Source organism: Netta rufina, assembly GCF_964035555.1.
Source record: "Netta rufina genome assembly, chromosome: 4".
Classification (NCBI taxonomy): Eukaryota; Metazoa; Chordata; class Aves; order Anseriformes; family Anatidae; genus Netta; species Netta rufina.
In genome coordinates this window covers 27,422,118-27,438,613 of record NC_140127.1, presented here as the reverse complement: position 1 = coordinate 27,438,613, position 16,496 = coordinate 27,422,118, and the positions used below count along the sequence as shown (strand labels likewise).

The 16,496-nt window shown below is 34.2% G+C and overlaps 1 protein-coding gene across 4 annotated transcripts in view; it reads right to left on the bottom strand.

Annotated features, from left to right (window-relative positions):
• Positions 1-440: 440 nt before the first annotated feature.
• Positions 441-16,496, bottom strand: part of SPOCK3 (SPARC (osteonectin), cwcv and kazal like domains proteoglycan 3) — a gene marked incomplete at both ends in the record, with an annotated part of 194,012 nt that continues 177,956 nt past the window's right edge. For all 4 annotated transcript variants that reach the window (XM_084285422.1, XM_084285423.1, XM_084285424.1 and 1 more), the window contains 4 exons: positions 441-613; positions 1,581-1,718; positions 2,919-2,981; positions 9,642-9,863. In XM_084285422.1, coding sequence (XP_084141548.1) covers positions 441-613; positions 1,581-1,718; positions 2,919-2,981; positions 9,642-9,863 — 596 coding nt within the window. The remainder of the gene's footprint in view (positions 614-1,580; positions 1,719-2,918; positions 2,982-9,641; positions 9,864-16,496) is intronic.

Sequence of the window (16,496 nt, the reverse complement as noted above, 5' to 3'; positions counted from 1 at the left end):
ACATTTTGATGTATTAAACAGGCAATTTGCAAAGCCTGCAGGACCTGACGAAAGTAAAGTTAAGTTACATTATTTGTCCTGAAGAGGACACACAATTCCAAGTACGGGCAAATAACTTTTCACGTAAGTTTTAAAAAGACTGGTTGTTTTTATAGCATGTTTTGCACATTTATATGTTCAGTAGCACAGAACATTTCCTTCTTCTGACTACATTTCCATTGCATTTTCTTCAGCGCAAAGGCATTTAAAAACTCAAAAGCACATAATATTTCTTATTTAAACAAAAAAAAAGTCTATGACTCCAGCTGCAATGTTTGAAATAATCATACAAAATATACACATTTGTTAGAATCCTTTTGATCTTGAAGAGCAAAGGGCTTTTATGAAATGTCATCTTGTGAATTTTAGAAAGGAACAATTCATTGACCCTCCTAATATAATCAAATATATCCATCATGATCATCGTCATCATCTACATCATCATCTCCTTCGTCTTCATCATCATCTTCAATTTCATCTTCATCATTCATTATTTCGTCTTCATCATCTTCATCATCTGTCCAGTCATGGAAATCACCAGAGGCAAAATCACCTGAAGTCTCTAAATCAATGGCTAAAAAGGTATGATAGTTATACAAAAGACACAAAATACACTAAATTATTGCTAATACAATATATATCATATTTATAGTGTAATATGTAAAAGATACAGAAGAAAATTTAATTTCAAGAAAATTACTTATTTTAAACTAAACATTGAACTTAAACAACATCAATAATCTTTTGTCTTAAAAGAAACCCACTTCAGTAGGGATGAATTTTTCAATGTTAAGAAAAGGAGATGAATTTTATGGGTTTGTGGAACTATAATTAGTGCCAGGAAACACTGAAAGAGATTTAAGACCAACTTACAGTTCACAATAAGGACTAGTACACCATTCAGTTTCTACATATTATCTTTAAGTATCTAGAACTGTACATTTATTCAGAAAGTATCCTGGATTAGATGGAAAATTGGCCTGAAAGGTACGCCAAATACTGCATTAAATCTACCCTATGTTTCAGGCTATGTTCTTCTGTTGCAAAAGAAAGGAAAACGAGTAATGCAAAGAAAAATATTTTATTGCCATTTTTGATGTCTGGGACATAAAATAATGGTGACATGGGAGTTCCTGGAAGTCATAGGGCATTGGAAGGGAAAAGCAAGGGAAGACTTGGTGTGCTAGGAACTTTTGGCAATTCCTTCAAACAAACTGAAAAAAATGTCAAATTGAATTAACTAGCATACTGATTACCCAAAGGGATTTCATCAAGCATTCTTGGACTTGTATAATGCTACTCTAGATAATTAGTTTTCCCTAGGTTTATATACACTATGCCAAGCCCATATATGAGGTCTATTAATAGCTGACACAGTAATATGAGTTGCAAAAAATAATGAAGTAATAAAAATCACAGATTATATTTACATAAAATTAATGTAGTTGCATCCCATGCTTGTTCTTACTGAAGAAATGTAGCTTGGTTGGAAATCAAAGTAATACCTTTAAACCAAAGTCCATGCGAAGTTCATAACTTACCACATTCTGCTGCACCATTCGTTCTGGATCCTGTTACCTCATTGCCATATCTGTCAACACACCAACACTGCCCTACACTTCCATGGCACTGACTTGGTTTGTAATACCCATCTTCATCACATACAGGGATATATTGCCCTGCGATATATAAATATTGAATAAGAATATTAATAACTGCCCCTTGACCAATGTAACAATCATAACAGAAAATAACTACCTTTTGCTATTTCCTCATTCCAGATTCTGCCCTGACTGGTTTACAAGTGACAGATAGAAGCCTTGGACTACCTTCAAGAAAAAGAGTGGACAATCTCCCTTAAAATTTTTCATTGATCCTCTGATACACCTTCCTTACTCCTTGAATGTCTTAGTTGAGATCTTTGCCGCATGCTGGGGAAAGGGACGTAGCTCACAACTCTGAATGGGATATTCTATAATCAGTGGAGTGCAAAGAACTCTGAATAACAAGGATTAGGCTTCCCAGACTAACAAACTATCTGCTACTAGGCTTAGTAGCTTTTTTTTTTTTTTAAATTTTATATATATATATATATATGTAATAACCAGTTAAGTTACCCACTAATATTTATTCCACCACAGAAGATAAATGTAGTGTAACACAGCAATTTTCTCAACAATAAATGTGAAAAAAAAAAAAGTAAATTTGCATTTTATAGACACAATACCTACGCAAATTAGACTCCAAGCTAAAATGGCACCAACAGTACTAGAGACACAATCATGAACTTATTTAGTGAGGCAGTGACTTCCCTAAGGCTGAGTCCATGGTTCCTCATTTGAAAGGAACAGAAACTTTTTGAAAGAAACAAAATTTAGACAAACGACAATGTACAAAACATAAATCTGAAAATATTTTGAAGTGCACAGTTATTGTTTGAAACCATCCTTAGCAGAAATACAGTTTTGATTACTTTGGGACAAGCATTTTATTGCAGCTTTCATACAGTTGAAAAGGCTAAAATGAAGATTTACCCTACATTTTAGTAATATTAATACAGCATAAACTGATTCACAACAAAGATTTTAATTACTTAAAGAATATTACAGGTAAAGATCAGTAGATATACTAATTTAAGAGTGCCTTAGACTGTCCCCTCTGTAACTGTAAAAACGTACCTTCTATTAGGATAATAGAACAGACGTAATATCTTTTGGTAGGTAAGGTAATAAAACCAAGCTTTCAAAAGCTTCATAAATTTTGTTGCTAGAATTTACTGCGGTCTATCTTTGTTGGATTAATATTGATTTTATGTTGCTGTTTCACTAGGGTTATTTATGTAAGCAATAAAACCTTCAAAAGAATGATCTATGGCTCACCTAGGATCTTCTTTCCTCCTTGCTGCTTCTGAATGTTGCTGAGTTCTGTCTGGCAAGGTGGGTCTAAAATGACATGAAAAATGTTGATCAGATTACACTGTATCTAGGAAGGAAAACACATGACGAGGTTTTCATGGTTTGCTATGTTCTAAGGTCTGTTAACTGCTGATCTTAAGAGAGGTACAGATCCTGCACTAGTAGTCACAACCTAAACTCTGAAAGAAAAGAATTATTCCAGCTTGTTACAACTCCAAAATTATGAAACAGATCACCATCGTGGATTTGTGCAGAAGGCCACTCCCAGTTAACTCATCTGTAATTGTAATCTGGTTACTAGTCTGGAGGACTAGTCTGCTAGACTGAAATAGTAACTCTATCATCCCCTGCTTGATCAGTCTACAGAGATCTAAGCATGACTTTGAAGCTTGCCTCAAGTATTGGTTTGAAGTGGGATGGCTCTTTCAATTCTTTCCCTTTTGTCTTTGTTAGAAGTTATGTTCAAGTTTTGTACTTCACATATTATACTAATAAAATAAGAATTGCTCCACTTAAATTTACAAGACTGTGGTTTTATTGCAGTAATTAAAGACAGAACCCCTGAGGTCCAAAGCCCTACGTTCTGCAAAGTTTAAAACTGACCAGACTTCAGATGTCTGTAAGATGTAGAAGTTATTAAAATTCAGTTTTCCATTGTTCAGAGCTATAGCTTATTTAAATTCTGAATAATTTAATTTTCTACTCTGCATAAAAGCAAGTCTGACTATATCTCATGAATGGGAAGGAAATACATACATCTTTGAACACTAATACAGTGTACTACATTAGAATGAGAGATGCTTTTGTGGTAACAGTCTGAATCAAAAGTAATACTATTCACATGTGTCTTTAACTTACACTGTTCCCAGACAACATTCTGATAACAACTCACTAAAAACTCACATGCTATGAATATTGAATTCATTTTTCCATTTTAGCAGACCAGTTCTTTAGAATACATCTTTGCTATGCAAGTAACTCAAGGTTGCCTTCTGAAACTACTTTTGTCCATGTACATAGGAAAAAACTACGTTACTTTACGTTACTAGGGATCAATAAGATTGGCGTAGCTTATTGACTAAGCACACACTTAGACCAGAAATCAGTCACTATGTAGTGTAATGCAAAAAACTCACTTGAGAGGTAAAAGTTCAAATCAGCCTTTCCTGAATTCTTCTAAAGGAAAACATCATTTAGTCAAATGAGAAAGAATTTAGGATGTAGCTGGGACAAGCACAGGATGCACAAAGAAGTTCAGGAATGGCAAGAATACATTATAAAACCTGAGGATATTTTTCTTGTGGGAATGCTCAAACACTACAAATAAGTAGAGTAACTGTGGATCAAAATATATTTCTAGTGAACACAGAGCCTCTTGGTTGGCATAGCCTAGATATACCAATAGGCCTTTGGTTTTATTCATGAGCTCTTATCTAACTAGATAAACAGAAATTGGAACACAGTAATAACACCTCACTGAAAACAGGCTGTTAATTTCTTTTGGCTTTATGTTTTAAATGCTACAGCTCATACATTTAAAGACATAAAAGTTTAGAGTGCCCTCAACACTAGTAGACTTGCTTTTCACATTAAATCTATAATTATTGTTTTTAGAGCTAAGGCAAAATATTGTTCACAGGAGCCTTAGTGCCAGAATAAAATTAAAGGAATGTCTTTCCAGATAATAAGGAAATTTTCTGTGCATCCCCTTCAAAACAACTAGTACCTGGCATTGTTAGGTGGGTATTGTGTTTTCACTCTTTGAGTATCTGCTGGAGTTATATAAAGTTATACGTTTCTTAGTGTAAGAAGTACTTTGATGATGACCACGCTCACTATTATGCCAGAAATGTTCAGCACCTTTCAAAACAAAGGGTTCTGTCTTTCCTGATATTTAAAGAGTTAAGATTTTAATTGTGTTTAGTAATGTATTAGTTTTCCACACAGCTGTATTTACAATATTCTAACGACCAATTATTTCTCAAACAAAAAGTATTTCCAATTACTCTAAAATCAAATAATGGCAGTCATTCATGCACAGAAGTACCACAGGCTAGAAGGATCGAAGGATCTATCGAAGAAAATATGCTGAAGGAGAAGAACTAGTCTAGCAAGAAAAATACATGTATTTTGTTCTATGAAAAAAAAAATAATCTTGATTTAGAAACAGAGTTGCATTTATGAGCACTATCATTTACATGGAAAAATGATGGTCTATGCCTAAACAAAATCCTGTATTTTCAGCTATAAATCTTTGTTGCTATAATTAGAAACAGGAACACCACTAATCAAATGGTATCAATGCAACATGAGAAAGTTACTTAACTAAAATTCTTCACAGAGTCTTTGAGATTCACATTTAAGTTTTGCTTCTCACAATAAAAGCGGCAAAAAATTCTTAACAATGCTTAATGAGAAAGTGGCATGATGAAAGCTCAACCAATTCCTTTTGATCCATAGCATATAATTTTTCATCTCTCCCCAAATGATAATTTGTATTTTCCAGTCAGTTCCTGATTTTCCAAAAAAAATAAAATAAAATAAAGATGTGATTTTCCAAAATCAGGAACTGATTGGGATTTTTTTTTTTTGAACTTCAATACAAAGGCAGCATCACTGGATAACCTTTAAAGGAGGTAAGGAGACTTATTCTGTACAAAAATGATTGTTATTGTCTCCCTTGAGACTGAAACGATCCTGACATCAGAAAAATCTTTCTGATAATCTGAATAAGAGACCCAATCATCTCCATCCTTAATTCTACTTAAACAAATCTGGCAGGAGTTATATTTCTGACATTATCACTGCATTGTTATGAGTGATTCATGAACCATTTAACAGCCATCCGCAGTTCTTCAGTGCTTGAAGCACTGATGCACACCAGAGCATCCCACGTTATTAATACTGGCCCTTAAGAAATCAATATTCAGTTGTGTCAAGAGGTGATGCAAGGCTTGTATGATTAAGCTTTGGTTTACCAAAAAGAGGCACATTAAGAGAGCAACGGGAGTAAAACTGGTAGATTTGACAAAGAGTATCTGGAATTTTTAAGAGAAATGCCTCAAGGAATTGGTACTCACAATGTGGGTCTGCAGCTTTCACAGATGCACCATCTTATTAAATTACAAAACAGTGATTTTCCATCTATCAAGTAGATAATATTTGGCAGATCCCCTAGTTTTTGACATATGTTCTACTGCAGATAAGGCTGCCATGTTATGTCTTGCCTCTGCTCAGTGTCAAGTATTTATAATTGTTCTAGGACAATGGAGGTTCTAGTTATAGGGATTTGAAGCAGTCAATACTGCACTTCCATAAATCTTCCTGGGAACTTCAGTTATGTAGCAAGACACATTACACCTTTAGAACCATCTATAATCATATTTAATGCCCTGTGGTCTCAAGAGACTGATGTAACAAATAGAAATCACAATAATTATCATTATTCTGCAAGAATAAAAAACTAGAAAAACTAGTTTCAAAGTCATTAAGTTGTCTTTCATCCCTGATAGACAGAAAAACCTATAGGAAAAAGGTATCCAGAGAAATGCTAGATTAACAGATACATGCAGAGGCCTGCAGTAAAGAGATGCTTATGTTCTAAGCATTAATATTCCTGGTAAAATTGGGTACTCTCCTACTATATTTTCAAGCAGTGAGGCAAGAAAAACAAGGCTGTAATAATGATTAAGTACTGACAGAAAGAAATTCAACCTACAAAAAGGCCAACAGAGAAAGTGCCTCAGCATTTAGATAAGCACTGAAGTGTTAAGCTAGCATCGAAGACCTAAGAAAATAAGTTCTGAAGCACTTGCACAATTTGTAGGTGGAACTAGAGGGCAACACGGACCAAACCATACAGGAAGACAGCAGAGCACTGGCAAAGTGCAAATTCTGAAGTATTGCAGAAATGCATTATAGTGTCTTGGATATACCTCAGAAATGCTAAACTACACTTAGAGAAGAAGGCCAAGAAAAAATGCAATGAGCACCACTGAGACCTAAGTAAGAATTTAAGCATCAGTCAAGGTGCAACTGTTGCTACTGGGAGATTTTTTGAGCAAGACAGATGTGATTTTACTATTTTAAGAAATTGCTTGTATTGACGAGAAGTTGGGAGTAATGTGCAGTAAGGGTCTAGTATACTCTTAACTCATTACAAGAAACCTAAAGCAAAAAGAAAGAATGAAGAGATCAAATAATTGTCTGGTACTGACAGTATTGATCTGGTAAGCTAAAACTAAAGAGTAAGAGGTCTTTTCAGATGACGACTTCAGCAAATAAAAAACGTATTTTAAAAATAGCATAATAGAATTTATATCCCCCTATTACATATATTGTTGATTAAAACTTTATATTCACTTTGAACCTGGTTAATTAACAGCATTTCTAGTAAAACTGTGTATCTGCTGAGAAAACACCTACAAAGTTTGATGAATACAGATAGCTGTCTACATGACCAGAAGCTTTTTTTTAATATCAACTTATTTTAGTGTACATCAGAAAGAATTTCTATAATTTCCATACCTAGCCACTTTGTGATTTACAGCAAAGGTCTTGTTAAAGACCTTATTTAGATTATTCAATTAAGTAAAAGCCAAATATGAAGATATTAAAAGATTTAGCAGAATGCTACAATTATGATTAGGGAATTCAGTGGGTCACACATACTAGGAAGTTTGACAGTTGTGCAAGAAGTTTGACAGTTATGCAAGAAAACAAGAAATAACAAAAGAAGACTATAAGCATTTTCTCTCTTTACACCTTCAAAAATAAAAATAAAAATAAAATAAAATAAAATAAAATAAAATAAAATAAAATAAAATAAAATAAAATAAAATAAAAAGATTTTGTTGACAGTGTTCATTCAGAGGGATGGAGGCTCATGTTTAATGTGCAAAGACTGCCAGGACTTGGCAACGAATAAGATTTCACTTTATTTACAACATTGATGATACTTTTTCACTACACACCCAGCCACGCTGTGGTTTCAAAAGTTATCTAATCTGTTTTATATCAGCACCATATTACAATATGATGGGCAAGACGGAGGAAACAAGAGAGAAGCAAGGAAAAGCTTGACAGTTTTGGATTCTGCAATGTGGAGAGTTGGTGTCACTCGTAGCATTGTTCCTTTTTTTTTTTAGCTGCTGGAGTACCATTAACATAATCCAGTAGTGTTTAGATCAGGCTTTATACCATCATCAGATTGCAGCAGTACACTTGAGAAGGTATTTTAGACAAGAAAAGAATGTAAAATTAGTTGAAGCTAATTTATGGAAGTGTTTTCTTAAAATCCTGGATATACTGTACACACATTGCAGGGATCAGGTAGGTATTAGAACCCTGGTCTGTATTAAACATTTTATGTGCTGTACTTTCTTTGACTATTGACAAGAGCTATGTTGTCCTCCAAAGAAAAAGGGTGTTTATAAGGCTGAAATGATTGTGGGCTGTTTTTGTTTGTTTGTTTTAAAAAGACAACCAAACAAAACACATTATGTTCTTTACTTTAAAAACAAATTTGCTTGGATAATGTTTTATTGACTAATTCTGGTAGCTGTACACTGCTTATAAAAATGAAAGCCAAAATATTGTGCTACTATAAAACAATGGAGGTGCGTTGAAAGATTAAATGTTAACTTTTTAAAAGCAAAATTACCACATAAAAGAAGGCAGTTAGTATATACCTAGGGAAGTACAGATTTATTTTTGTTCAGATTTACAGATGGTGTAGCATGATAAAAATCTTTATTTCCACAGAAATCAGAGACAAACCATAAATATTGAGTGATAACAGGGATTTATTGTGAAAGTTTTAATGTCACAAGTGAGATTCAAAAAATTAGATTAAAATTTTCAAATAGACTGAGCTGATTTTGAAACTTACTACCAAATCAGTCTTATCACCTCTACTGAGTATCAGAAGAACTTTGGTCCTGATTTATTCCTTTGAAAATCTCTCTCATGTTAGTAAGAAAAATTGGCAATTCTGTCTAGTTTCAGCCAATATTTGATGAGGAAATTCTTTAATTCATTACTACTAGTTTGAATATATAATTAATGGTATGACTCACCTAGATCTAAAATTGGTATATGATCCTCAGAAAAATAATGCTTATATGTTTTGTTAATTTGTTTAACTGAATCATGTCAGGACATTTGCTGGAGATTCATCCAGGCAGAAAAACTCAAGTAGTTTTAGGTCTAAATGACCAATTTTTTTTATCATAGTGTTAATTCAGTTATTTTAATAGGTTTACAAAATAGAACATTAAGATGCCCTATTTTAGGGATAAAAAGGCTTATTTTACAACATAAGCAAAGTAGATAGGCAAAAAAATAACATAAAAGTAATGTTGTTCTTTATTTTGATCTCCTTCCTCTGCATACTTACTGAAAGTTGGCATGAAAAACAATATTGCTGTAAAAGTTTTAGCCACTGTTTTACACTTTATTTAGAATCTCTGATTTTCGAGCTAGCTTTTCATTTAACTTGTGTTTTTTGTTTGTTTGTTTTTTACTTCTTGTTAGGTATTCAAAGTAGATCATAAACCTTTACAAAGATTCATTATACATCATTTAAAAGCTTGTAGTTCACTGTAATAATCTTACTGTGTTAAGAAAAAGATAGAGCACTATTAAAAGATCAGTCACATACATATGCAGGTTGTTCCCATCTTTTACCTTGCTGTCTTTGGAAGCAGTAGCACCACTCATTGTTAGATATCAAAGTGTCCTTGTATGTGTCACAAGAATTGAAGAATGCCCTTGTGCATGGTTCATTCTTGTCAAGGTAAATACTTCCAAGTTCTGACTGGTCCAACAACAGGTCATAGTTTGTATCAAGCCTATTAAACATCCAGCCAAGGGAGTCTTTGCAAATTGGCAAAATGCTGGTATCAAATCCTAGGAGGCAAAAAAATAAAAAAAATTAAAAAGCAGATAACAGGAAAGACAAAGCATGTGCTGAGCTCAGCCACCATAGAAGAATGCTGTATCATGGAAATTGCTTCAGTGGTACATAGTTAGAGTACATAGGCAGTACACGCTATTGAAATACTGTGTATAAATTATATGTCAGCTTTATTAAAAAAGATCATTAAATTAACCTGCTTAAAATTAATTTTACTATCAGTCTCCAAGCATTTAGAAATACGAGTCTTCTTGTCAAACATTATGCCTATAGCACACATATTATGTACAGTACTAAATGATCCACTATGATTTTCTGGAAAATAATTATGTTGAGGAAATTTAGTGATATTATAAATCAGGAGAGTGGAGCGACACTTAAGTGGCTTGCAATGTATACAGAACTAAGAAAAGAATGAATCCCAAGTAACTCACTGGACTCCACCTTTTTCTTCCTTTTATCTTTACCTGATGTACTGCACATCTCAGGAGACCATGGACAAGGTGACCAATAAGAGCTGCCTCCTGCCAGTATCAGATCTACTGAAACAGCTTGCATTTTCCTTAAATTGTTCCTTGGTAAATGGACCAAGAGGAACAGGCTGAATTAATTATCCCTGTAGGCAGATCTCAGATCTCATGTCCTGCACCAACTGTAAAGTACAAGCAGACTTGTACATGGACATGGAAGGGAAATTCATAAACTGCCAGGTCTCTCACACATGCAGATAAAACCGTATGTAAAACACACATTTTTTTCCTGTTCATGTGCCACAGATCCTACGATGGGCTTATGGTGCATGTGGACAAGCAGTTGAATATATATCCTAATACAGAACAAGATTTAGCGCTTACTGAATACTACCAATACTACTAAAATACTGAATATTACTCTACTAGAATAGGTTTCCAGCTAAAATGAGCAGTTAAAAAATGAGACACATGATTATGGCTGTAGAAAAGTTGACATGAGAGTTCCAATTAGTACATATGAATTCCCAGCTTCTACTACTGTTAAAATCAAGCCTGCTTTTCTTAGTCTTAGTTCTAAGACAACCACATAAACTCCCTGTCCCCAGGAATCCTAAATTAACGATGCCTTTTGCTTAAGTTAATCTTGCTCCCTGTTGCATATATTATTTCTGCTTGACAGGAGGAAAAAAAAATCCCTTAAAGAATCCCTTCAGTATTGATCTTTTTGATGTGTTTACCACAATGTAAAAACACTGTCAAGCATTCAACCAAAGCTCACTAAACAAAACAAATTATTTTTGTGTGGATTATGAAGAGCAGAGACAGATGGGACCAGGATGAATGGATATGGTCATACTAGCGTATGTGTTTTTCACCTTTATCTGTAAAAGACATTGAAATTATTTAACAAGTGTTTCTGATTTGAAAAATCCTGGAAGGTTCCTCCACCTTAAAACATTTTTTCTAAGGATGAATGTTCAGTATAACATCAATTACCTCTAAGGCTCTGTTCCTGAAGGCCTCTTAACACTTCTCAGGTACTTTGCTTTCCTCTGCTAGTCATGCTTTCAGCTACAGATCATCCACCATTCAGAAAGGGTTTGATATCAAACATACTCTTTTCTATCCTGGCTTTTGTGTACCTGTATGAAGGGAGGAATTATTGTTGTGCTCACAAAATTTTTCAGATTTTGGAATTCTAGCCAGCTCACCAAACTTTAAGACAAGTTGCAGAAAAAGAGCAACCATGAGGAGAAGACAGATTTTTTTGAATAAATGGAAGCTAGAATGGAAGGTAAGACAAAAGCCACTTCAAACATGCATTCAGGGATGGATCTTGTGGATGAAAGTAGATAATTGCGCAGAAGAGCATATCAGCATGTGGAATTTTAAGTGTGGGTTTACTGAAAGAGGTAGCACTTTCTAGCTTGAGATGCAGTATTTGTGGTCCTTGTTGGAAGTGCTCAAATCCTTAAGTATGTTGTCTTCTAGGATACTAGAAGCTGGTGTTATATGTTTAATAAATTCTTCCAAGGAAAACAACAACAAGTGAACACTCTGCTTATTTTATCTATATTTGTCTGGTTCAAATTTTGCCCTAAGAAGAATACATTGATCAGAAGCACAGTGAAGGACCACTGAACATTTCAAAGGTTTCATGCAACACTAAATTATAGTTGGAATGATACTGTATGTCTGCATAATAGTTTATTCATGACTTTTTTCTTGATTTTATAAATTAGCATTATCTATTGATTGAAATTCATTTTCTATTCTCATTCCACAAGATTTTATCTTTTCTACATAGGTTTTAGACTTTAACAAAGTGTCTAGTAGAGATGTCTCACTGGATTTACAACAAAATTTCATATAATAACCTTCTTGTGTTAGTTACAACTCTGAAAAATAAAGTTTACTCATATTAAAGCTGTGATAACCTATCCATTAAATAGTATCATGTACTGGAAGCATTGTGGTTTACAGGGTCTAGCTTTCTACCAAATAACTGTATCATGTAATCACTTAAAAAACTGATCATGCTTTACCTTGAAAGTAGTGTTTTGTTTTGTTTAATTGAAAGTTGTTGTTTTTAAATTATTTATCTTCTGTGGTATTTACAAACATTTAGTGTTTTAAATAGAGAAAATAGCATCTCTGCTTTTATTTTGCGAAGTGAAACAAGACAAACTTTCTTGACCGTCAATCACTGCAGCGTAGTGAAGGAAGTCAGAAATCTAGGTCGAATATTATATTAGGTGAAATAAGTAAAAATTGGTAGAGTACTACAGAGGTAGGCCTGTCACATGTTCACAGAGACAAAAATGACCCTTGTTTGACTTAAAACGGCATTGTCCACCTACTCCAGAATGGTGAAAACACACGAAGGTCATTATCCTGAGTTCCATGTTCATAGTACCCACTGTTAAGAGATTACTGTGTTGAAGTCAAGTTTTTGGTTCAGCCTTTGAGAACCTTTAAGTAATTGGCCAAACTTAGGATAATCATAATGACTTTCTTCCTCAACTATAATATTGAGAAATTAATACACCTCTCACTCTTGAAGGTGATATACTTGAGAAAAAGAGTTAGCAGAGCCCTTAAATACATATCTAGAGCTAAACATCTGCTGACATGTTTTGACACCATTTCTTTCCAGTACCTAAACAGGGCCTACAAGAAAGCAGAAGAGGGACTCTTTGTCAGGGACTGTACTATCAGGACAAGGAGTGATGGTTTTAAACTAAAAGAGAATAGATTTAGATTAGATACTAGGAAGACATTATTTACTCTGAGGGTGGTAAGGCACTAGAACAGGTTGCCCAGAGAAGCTGCGGACGCCCCACCCTTGGAGATGCTCAAGGCCAGGTTGGATAGGGCTTTGAGCAATCTGGTCTGGTGGGAGATGTCCCTGCCCTTGGCAGTGGGGGTGAAATTAGATGATCTTTAAGGTCCCTTCCAACCCAAACCATTCTATGATTCTATGACATGAGAGACATTATCACCGGGTGACCCAGAACTCAGAAATTAATTGCCCCAAATCATAGACAACATATATTATCACTTGAGAGCCAACTAGAATACTGTTCTTATGCATTTTTCACAGTTGTGACACAAAGCAAAATGAAAGTAAAGGGGAAGAGTTAATACAATAAAAGGATAACAGTTAATTCCTGTTGATGTTAAGTACCACGACATCACACTGAGGAGAGCAAAATTGCTGCTCAGATATCTGAATTAGGGGAAATATTTTTTTCTCTCTCATTTTATCTGCTTATGTGAAATCTATTTCCATATATGCTAATGAAGTGGGCTTTTATGCAGCTATTTCTGAACGTTGTCGAAACTCGGTGAAAGTGAACAGAAGTATTAAGGGTTTAGCTGAATTTCACCTAATGCATATACTGCAAGAGAACTTGATTTAGAAAATGTGAAGTATCAGCATAAGCTTCCTTCATCAGCCAAAACAGTCCAAGGGAAATATTATTGAGAAACCCACTCCTCATCCATGGCTTCCATATTAGCATTCAAAACATTACATCAAAAGCAACCGAGAGAAGTGTTCCTATGCTTCTGATTATTTTTCAGGGGAGAATTTCAACTCTTAGTAAACATAATATGCTTTTCAAGGTAAAAATATTGTTTGCCTGGTTATTACACTCATAATTAATACATCTTTGTGTACATTGAGGAAGATAGATTTTGTCATTGTTTACGTGGAAATTGAAATAGCATATATACATATGGGTCACACACTGTATTATGTAAAAATTATTTATACAATATACAAGAGAAGTAAATAGTGTGAGCCTTTCTGCTATCAGCTCACTGTAGAGCATAATGAAAGGCACTGACAAATCACATGTGAATAAACACACGTGCACTCTATGCTAGAGTGCAAACTGCCATCTAGATCATGGCCTTTACTTGTTCAGCTTGCAAGTTGCATAGAAAAAAGGTGTTGCACTTGTGATGGATTTGTCTACCATCTTGGTTATTGGAAAACTTTCAGCTAACAAAATCTCACAGCTGAGGCCTACAATGCAAAAGCTGGGAAAAACTTTTCTTTCCCAATGTAGTTTTATCAGGACAGACTAGAGCTAGAAGGACTAAGCTTTGGGGATGATTAAACAGATGTGAATGCTTTCTGTCACATTTGCTGCTCATTGAAATGCTGATCTAGCTGAGAGTCATCCAGCTCCATATTAGCCCAAGAGATAGCATGAGGCATAGTACTCTGTCACCTCACTGTGATTACACAGATAGGAGTAGAGCAAGTAATGCAAAACATGGGGAAAGTACCAAAAGTCTTACGATATACCTAGGAAAACTGACTCTCATTTTGCATCAAATTGTGGATGGGAAAGAAATAGAGCACAGCTGCAAAGTCCGTTAAACATTTGTGAAAGGTTGCATCCTGAAGTCTCTCCTTCTCCAGGGGGAAAAACAAACAAACAAACAAACAAAAAAAAACGACGTTACTAGTTTGGTAACAGGTTGACATCATGGATTAAATGTATACTGTGGAACCTCATATCAGGCGGGCCATTTTATTAATGAAGTGATTGTTAAGGAAAAGACATTTGAGAAGGGAGAATTAAAATAAAATGCTACAAATAAGCATCTATGGATGTTTCATTGTGTACAAAAGACAGAGTTGAAATAAATGTCAGCCAACAATACAAGTTTAGTTCATTCAAATTCTTAATTTAGGTGAAGGTGGATGAATTTAAAAATCCTGCTCATATGTACTTCTGAGTATGCTAACCTGAAAATTCAGATAGTCATTAGAAGAACCTATTCCTTCCAGAAAAGGTGACTGCAGCTCAGATAGTATGATTCAGTCTGCCAGCCTCTAAAACTTTCCAGTAGAGGATACTGGACACTGTCTGAGATATTCTCTGAAAGAAGCCAAATTCTCAGTAAGTCAGGATTTTCAAGACATTAAAAATGATGTTTAAAACTACACCTTTTTATCTCTTAATTCAGTGACTGTATGGGAGACTACAGAGAGCAGTAAGCAATGGTTTACTGTTCTGTTTACCAGTTCAGTCTGTACATTGGGGTTTCTATATATGCTTCAGTAAAGACAACCAGGGAAATGTAATTTATCTCTGTATAATGTCAGCTATATCATGTCTCTTCTTAAATCAGGAACTTCAGATCATCAGAACGAAGTAAAAACCTCCAAGTAATATCTGAAATTATTGATTTTATTTACACTTTTCTATACAGAATTAGTCTTTTCTTGCTTTGATCTTATATGGATATTTGACAATTCCAGTGTAATAGTATCTCTCCATACTAATTTTAGACAAGCCATTTGCAAGTAATGTTCTTTCACACTTATATTTTTTCTATTATTTACAAAATTATTAGTGTATTTGAATCCAAATAATCATACTATTACCAAGCCATAAGAAGATTTTTTATTATCAGTAGCCTCTGGTCCTTCATCTCTTAACACAAGGAACACAAGTATTCTTCAGAAATAGACTGCCTGTTAACAGAAATACTTATGGGACTTATGGTATTTTTGTGCTTTGCATTTGATGAATTAATTCCCTAGAGTTTTATCACACAAAATTAGTAGAGAAATAGAGTAATTATTTTAAATCTTTAAATAGATGAGTAAAATCTCACCTATTTTTTCAACTCTTTATTTTCTCATCCACAAGGGAATAATAATGGGGGTACTATTGTAGAATGGGGGTGAAGTATTCTTTTCCCTTTTGTGTCATCTAGATAGGCCATAAATGGGTTGAAGACAAGATTTAAGGTTTTATATAGCATTTGTAATAATGATCTTTCTAGAGACATATACTCTGAATTCACCTGAGCACAAAAGGGATCTTGGAAATAAAGTGTTATTAATTATTAAAAATATAATAGTTTCCATAACTAGTAAGATTCAGACAAAAAAAAATGTGTCAGTTAAAAAACCTGTGTAACTTGGTAAAAACACAATATAGGCACCTTATATTTTTAACTTGATATCAGAATATTGATGCCTCTAACAGAACATCAACTTAAATACTATTGTTTGGGCTGTTTAGAAATACCAGTCATGATTGTAACCATAAATGAGGAGCATTTAATAGGTGAAACAACTCTGAACTGTACTAGCAAGGCACAACCAACTTTCACTGTATCTAC